A 7,420-nucleotide genomic window follows, 5' to 3' on the forward strand; every position below is an offset into this window, starting at 1 on the left:
CTGGAGCCTCGGCGCCCTGGGCACAGCCGGTTTACAGGTGCCATCTTTCAGGCAGGGCAGAGGGTGCCCGTGGAGGGTGAAGGGAGGAATCCAGGCGTTGCCGACACGACTTATCTCTGCCCTCATCCGGGCTGCTTCTGTCACCTGGCCACCTCAGCTCCATGGAGACGGGAGATGCCATCGAGCGCCAGAGAGCCCTAACCGCAGCCGTGAGGGAGGGGCCTTCCCTCTGGCCGGGTCATTTCCCCCAGTGGCCTTGGGCCCAGTATTTAAAGGTTCCTGATAAAGCCAACTACTTTATCAGAAGCGCACGCTGCTTATCCCTTCCTGGGTGTGACCCCGTGACTGCTCAGGCCAGACGTGCCTGTGGCCATTCTCTGTGTCGTCACCCTGGCACAGCCCACTCCCTGCCGGGTGCCCCGGCCCCGGAAGACTGGCCTGCCCGGCGACACCTCAGCCCCTTTGTTAACACAGGGTCCAAAGGGTTGGTTCCATGGGGAGAAGGGTTATCTGTGCTTGCTGAGCAAACAGAGAGGAGATGATAAAACGGCCCGTGCCTTCTGCGGACGGCAGTGGGAACTGTGCCTGCTGCCGACGGCCCCGTGTAGCCCAGCATGGACGTGGGATGTCGAGGCGCCCGGCTCCTGGCAGCGGTCCTCGTCCTGGGCCTGTGCGCCCCGGCGGGAGCCGAGAAACCTTGTAAGTGGCCCTCGCGGCTTGGTGTCCACCAAGGGGCAGGGAGGCATTCGGGCCAGTGAGCCCAGAGAAGCTTCTAGTGCACCACACGCAACGGGGCTGTGTGAGCGCTTCGCTTCTTGCGGTGCCCCCTCCCCCCCCCCCAGCCTTTGTTCCTGTTTCCCTCAGAAAGAAAAGGTGGATGATGCATGAACTTGAGAGAGGACGCTACTAGCAAGGCCCTGAGACTCGTGGCCGTGGCCGCAGAGCCGCTCCTGTCTATCCACACACACGCTTCCCTGCTCTCCAGGGAGGACACTTGGGGTCCTCCGTCCGGGAATGACCAGATGACCACAGGGCTGGGGGGCCAGCTTGAGGAGAGGTGTGGGCGGAGGCCCCGCCAAGGGCCCGTTGGAGTCTGGCCTTGGTCATCTTTCATCTTGACCTCTGCCTGGGTCCCTCTGTCCATCTCTTTCCAGAAGGTTACTTTATTCTTTAGTTTTATTTTTTATTCAACAATTTCAGCAAAGCCCTGTCAAACATGGCTGGGATAAGACGTTGCATTTCCCCGTGTGGCCGCATCCTGGGGGACAGAGGGTGTCCAGACCCTGCCCCAGAGAGGGGGGGTGAGGTGGGGGTCTGACCGAAGGTCTCCCCACAGCCCCCTGCCAGTGCTCCAGGACGAGTCCCCAGACCAGGAAGAACTGTGGCTTTCCTGGCATCACCAGTGACCAGTGCTTCAAGGCGGGGTGCTGCTTCGACTCCAGCGTCGTGGGGGTCCCCTGGTGCTTTGACCCCCTCCCGAAGCAAGGTAACCCACAGGAGGGCAGGACCCTCTTCCTGCGCCACGGCCAGCAGCCCAGTACCTCCTAGGGGCACAGGGACTCGTGCTTGGGCAAGAGAAAGCGCCCCCTTACCCCACGCCCGCACCTGGAGCCCCAAGTGCCAGCTGTTTGCCCCTTCCCGCAGCTGCACGTGGGACCCCACATACGTATGGTACTTGTTTTTCTGTATTTGGAGAAAAATCAACTCTCAGGTCTCTCGGCTGTAAAGCGTGGCTTCTGAAGGGGCTCCTGGGGGTGAGGCATTAATGGGACATCACTCACCGGTGCCCACAGACCGCAGCCACTGAGACCTTAGCCCTCCGGGTCACCTTCGGAGAGCGAGTTTCCTGTCCGTGCGCGTGATCGAGACCGACGGCCATTACCTGTGAGGCGTGCACGAAAGGACGTTGTGTGTGCAAAGCTGTGTGTCTGGAACTGGGCCTCCCGGCCACCTGTCCACACTCCCCGGGCTCTGAGGCCGGTCGTTGGCCAGGACCCCCGCCTCAAGGGAATCCTGCTGGGTCTCAGGACTTGGGCCAGTACTTTTCACGCATAAAGGGTGGTCTGCAGCCTTTTGTCACCCGGTACCGTGGGCCACCCCGATTTTCAGAGGGGACGCCAGGTCCAGAGAGGAGAAGTGACGCCTGCGAGGCCCCAGCATTCCAGGTCTTCCGACCTGTGGCGTCTGTGGGGAGTGAGGGGTGGCCAGCTGCTGGCGCCAACACGGTCCTTGGGTGTCACAGCTCCGGAAGTCCCTCGTGACACATTGGGGCCATGAATCCAGCGGTGTTCCCGGGGAGGGTGGGCGTGGAAATTTCTGGTTAACTCGAGGGCCTGACTGAGTCTCCATGTGGTTCCCCTCGCAAACCGGGGTGACGGTGACCAGAGTCGGAGGAGTGTGTCATGGAGGTCTCAGCCCGCAGGGACTGCGGCTACCCGGGCATCAGCCCCCAGGAGTGCGCCTCTCGCAAGTGCTGCTTTTCCGACGTGATTCCTCAGGTGCCCTGGTGTTTCTTCCCGCTCCCCGTGCAAGGTACTGTCACTGTGGACGAGCCCTGGACATGGAGGGTCCTGGGGGGCGGGGCTACACAGAGGGTCCTGAGCTGCACTCGAGGCCCAGATGCCACCCCAGGCCAGGGCCCCTCAACCCCGGTGGCTGTTGCAGGACGCGAGTGTACAGATAGTGAGCTGCTGTACTGTGAGGCCACTGTCTCTGAAGGCATCCCGGACAGCTGCTGTCCAGCTGCGTGGTGGCTCCAGCAGTCCCACTGTGTCCCGGGCTGGTTTAAAAGCATCTCGTCCTCAGCCACGCCCCCGGGTCCTGGCACAGCGTGGTGGCCTCGCCCATTTTACTGTAGTTCAGTCACCATTTTTGGATGCTACCAAATGCCATTGCTGTGCTGGGTACCGGGGACGGGGCTCAGAACAAAGCGGACGTGGCCCCTTCTCTTGTGGACCTCACTGAAGTCGTGACTGTGCGTGACAGCTTCAGCGCCAGTCCTAGGAGGGTCCAGTCCCCCTCGCCCTCCCCCTCAGTCACGGTGTGTCTCCTGACACTGCGTTTGGCAAAGTAAAGGAAAGACCAGGCACGCTCGAAACGGAGGGCGGCGCTGGTCTGTGAGGGACGCTTTCCTTCCCTTTCGGGATATCGTTGTGCTCCTAAGAGCATGGCTTCGCTCTCAGAAATTCCTAAGGGCGACCTAGGCGTCTACCGGGAACATGCCCCCCGCCCCTCCAGGATACCCCAGCCCGAGGCTCTGGTCTCGGGGCCGCTCCTTCAGCGGGGGCTGCTGGGCAAACGGCCTGCCATCACGGGCCCCGCGGCTTGTTACGCAGGGCCCCTGGCGCCCCGACCTCTCACCAGCTGGCTCCGTTTTCACTTCCCAGACTGTCATTACTAGGAGGCAGTGGCCTCAGAGAACCCGCCAGCCGAGGACATCCTGAAATGACGATCACCCAGCAGCTCGTCAGTTCCATAGTCCACATGTCCTGAATTCTTGGGTTTTCTTAATCTGCTTTTTATCCTGTTCAGTGGTGTAGCATTCAGTGTCTTCAAATAAAGAAAACCCTTAAAATCTGCTAGATTGTTTTTGGCTTCATTGACTTACAGGTGGAGATGGGGGTGGGGTGTATGCGTGCGTGTGTGTGTGTGTGTGTGTGTGTGTGTGTGTGTGTGTGTGTGTGTGTGTGTGTTTTAACTCTTTCGTTGATTGTAAGAGCGACAATCCACCTGACACATTCAGGTGACTCCAGCAGCCATAAAATATTTTAAGTGAATTTCAGAATCCACATCTGTTTATCGCTCCCATACTCAGTCCTTTGTATACAAACTCAAACGACTTTAGCCCTAAAAGCCTCTTGAAGTACTTTCAGATGGCAATCACAATGGCTTCACTTTTAACGAATGCGTCACAGACCACCTGCTTTTGAAATGAGTGAAGGGCCGCCCATCACCTATGCCCACCGCAGGAGGGGCTGAGGCTCGTTAGTGCCAGGTGTCCCGCCAGGCCTGGCCACACCGGAGGCAAAGCCAAGCCACTGTCACCTTTGCCTGCTGGACTTAGTGGAAGCTCCTGGTTTCGTGGCATCCCTGGGCTGCGCTGAGCCACCAGGCAGGGACCTCTGGGTGCAAGAACCGATGTGTTCTTCCCAGAATTCTCTCGGCCTACCCCACGCCCATCGCACGGCCTCCTGCAGAATTCTCCCTGATGCATTAATGTCCTAATTTCTGAGCTAATTCCTACATCCTGACAATTTACGCAGCTTCTTAAGTGACTTCGGGACGTTCGCCATGGGCTGGGGGTCCTTAGGCTATTTCACCTGCTTCAGATACTGTAACTCCTGCTTGCTCCAAAGCCACTGATGACAGCTGCATGGCATCCCAATGCTGTCCCCTCCTTTTTTAGGTGAGCCAGCAGAGGGTCCTAATTGTCCCTGCGGCAATAGTCAGTGACTTGCAAACACACCCCCAACAGAAAAACAAAACTTTCTCTTTCTGCCTGTCTCCTCTGTCTCGCCCCTTCCCTTCGCTCCTCCTCCTGTGATGAGATTTGTCCTTTGTCGTGCTGAGCTCTGCTTCCCTCTCCCTCCAGAGGCGCCACAGTCACCGCTGGAGTCCGGCGGGACACTGCTGTCAGGGGCAGACTTAGCACTGAGGGCGATAGCCATCGTCCCCACCTGGGGCCCGCGGAAGGGGACAGCCAGCCTTGGCCCCTCGCTCGCACCGTCTTGGTCTCCTGGCTCCACAGGTTCATCCGGGTCCTTGTCAGATGGTTCAGGTGATGAAGGCGCTTTGAGAAGAGACCACAGGGGAGAGGATTGGCCAGCTCGTTGTGGGAGGGAACGATAGGGGCCATCGCAGTGACGTATGGGTAGCTGTCCAGGGTGCGCCCGTGTGGGCAGACGTCCCAGATGCGCGCGCGTGTGAGTGGACGTCCAGGGTGCACGCGCGTGCGTCTGGGTAGATGTCCAGGTGCGCGCTCATGTGGGTAGCCGCCCCGGGTGCGCGCGCGTGAGTAGATGTCCCGGGTGCGCGCGTATGAGTAGACGTCCCGCGTGCGCGCGTGTGTGGTCGCCGTCCCGGGTGCGCGCGTATGGCGCGTCCTGACACTGCGCGGGGCCGCTCGGCCACGCCTGCCTGAACCCCGCTCCGCATGCCGTGCGGGGCGGCAGGACTGCATCCGGGGTGCGGGTGGATCCCGAAGGCCACGCCCTTCTTCTTAGTCACTGCGCATCCGCTACGGATCTTTCACAGCGGTTTTGCCTCTTCTGGAGTTTCCTGTAAGTTTAGTCACACGGCGTGTGGTCCTCTGAGGCTTTGGCTCAGCGCGCTGCCTTGGAGATCCTCCCAGGTGGTCCTCCTCCTTGCCGAGTGGTGCCCGCGATGGGGGTGTCACAGCGTCCCTACCATGCACCAGTTAATAGACATTTGGGTGGTTTCCAGCTCTTTTCTGCTACGAATAACGCTGCTCTGAACAATTGGGTGCAACTTGGCTTGGGTAGATGCCTTCTCTCTCGGTAAATATTAGGACTGCGGGGCAGCGCGGTGTTACGTTTATAAGAATCTGGCTACTTGTTGCTCTTCTTGGCCTTCTTGGCCTTCCCACCAGACTGCGCGAACGCCCGTCGTCCTCCACACCCAATCCTGCACTCGATAGGATTAGCTTTTAAATGTTAGCCACGCTAGTGTGCGTGACATGGCATCTCATCTCCACTTTAACTGATATTTCCCTGATAACAAATGATGTGGAGTATCTTTTCACGGGCTTCTCTTTTGCTGACATCTTCTCTGGAAAAGTGTTCGTTCGAATCTCTCACACCGTTTTAATCAGGTGTTTTGTCTGATCTAGATTGAGTTTGTCTATATTCCGAGTACAAGTCCTTTATCAGATATATGTTATGCAAATATTTTCTCCCAGTCTGTGTCTTGCCTTTTCATTTCTTTAATGGTACCTTTCAAAGAGCAAATGCTTTTAACTTTGACAATTTTTCCATTTTTTTTTAAAGATGCACACTTTATGAATCCTCTAGCTAAAAAAAAAAAAAAAAGTCTTTGTTTAATCCAAGGCCACGAAGATTTTCTATTATATTTTCTTCCAGAAGCTTAATAGCTTTAGCGCTTAAATTTGGGTGTATGACACGTTTCGGATTGATTTTTCAGCGTGAATTGGGGCATTTTTCTTTGTTTTTATTCTCTGGAACAATGTTCGCAGCGTTGGAATGATTCAGTGTTTGCGACGTTGCTGGAATTGCCCCGTGGGGCCGTCTGGAGAGTTTTGCGGACTTGCTCCCTGATGAGGTTCTCTGTTTCTTCTATAGCTCAGTTGAGCTTTATGGCTCTACTGGAGCAATTTGGATAAACTGATTTTCCTAGGAATTTACCTATTTCATCCAGATTTTCAAAAATGAGTTGCATAACCTTGTTCAGTGTAGCCTCTGATAATTTTTAAAGTTTTCTGTTTCAGTAATTGTTTCCTATTTGTCAATTCTGATGTTGCATGTTTGATTTTTCTTTCCTCTCTTTTGGTCACGTTAGCCAGTGGTTTGCACACTTTTTTAAAAAAAAAGAACTGAGATTTTGATTTACCACTTTACTGTTTTTCTCTTAATGACTATTAATTTCTTTACTTTTGTGTTATTTTGGCTTTGTTCCTTTTCTTTCTCCCAGCGTTCTGAGTTGGGAATTTAATTCATTTATTATTGATATGTGTTTACATCTATACATTTTCCTCTGGTCACTATTTAAACATTCTTCATAGATTGAGAAATTTGGTGTTTTTATTATCATAAGTTTAAGAAATTCTATCATTTTGGTTCATAGTTTAACTTTTAGCCACACGTGTTTGATAAAAGCTATTTAAATTTCCACGTGCAAGAACCTTTCAAAAATGTTGTCATGATTTTCTGGTTTTGTTGAATTGGATCACAGAGTGATTCTAACTTCTCAACTTTATGGAACGTAATGTTTTCTTTGCGAACAAATGTACGATTAAAAATGTGAATATTTCACGTGCACTTAAGAGGAGTTACATCGTCAGGACTTAAAGTTTGATGCATACGTGTCCGTGAGACCTGCCTTAGCAATGATCTTGTTTAACTCTCTGTTCTCACTGATTCCTTGTTCACGGAACTGTCTCATACCCGGAATGTCCCCATCGGCACAGCACAGTGCTCCCGGGACATTGAGGTTGTGTCTTTGTCTCTTTCTGCTGTTTCTCCTGTTCTTCCCTGTCTGTGAAGCGGTCCACCTTCGCGCAGCCCTTCGCCGGTACGAAGGTGCTTCTGTTCTACCTGCGCTGAGAACTGCGGCTTATGAAGCATGCTCCTTCATCCCGTGTGAGTGTTTTGTCCTGCAGTCAAGATCACATCCCCTGCCCAGAGCTCAGTGTCCTAGTGGTTAAGCCGCTTCTGGTCACTAGTGT

General features: G+C 54.6%; 1 protein-coding gene across 1 annotated transcript; it reads left to right on the forward strand.

Moving 5' to 3' along the window:
• The first annotated feature begins 614 nt into the window (after positions 1–614).
• On the forward strand, positions 615–7,298 carry TFF2 (trefoil factor 2). Its single transcript, XM_023538196.1, has 4 exons — positions 615–699; positions 1,337–1,486; positions 2,386–2,903; positions 7,239–7,298. Exons 1-4 carry the CDS (start codon positions 615–617, stop codon positions 7,296–7,298), a joined length of 813 nt encoding a protein of 270 aa, XP_023393964.1.
• Positions 7,299–7,420: the final 122 nt, after the last annotated feature.

Source organism: Pteropus vampyrus, unplaced genomic scaffold (genome assembly GCF_000151845.1).
Source record: "Pteropus vampyrus isolate Shadow unplaced genomic scaffold, Pvam_2.0 Scaffold214, whole genome shotgun sequence".
NCBI lineage: Eukaryota > Metazoa > Chordata > Mammalia > Chiroptera > Pteropodidae > Pteropus > Pteropus vampyrus.

What these genes read in the sequence shown, in the direction of transcription:
- TFF2 (XM_023538196.1), top strand. Translation starts at nt 615, where the DNA reads ATGGACGTGGGATGTCGAGGCGCCCGGCTCCTGGCAGCGGTCCTCGTC. An exon ending in TGACCCCCTCCCGAAGCAAG is followed by an intron (nt 1,487 to 2,385) that starts GTAACCCACAGG and finishes GACGGTGACCAG; the next exon opens with AGTCGGAGGAGTGTGTCATG. An exon ending in AAATGCCATTGCTGTGCTGG is followed by an intron (nt 2,904 to 7,238) that starts GTACCGGGGACG and finishes CTGTCTGTGAAG; the next exon opens with CGGTCCACCTTCGCGCAGCC.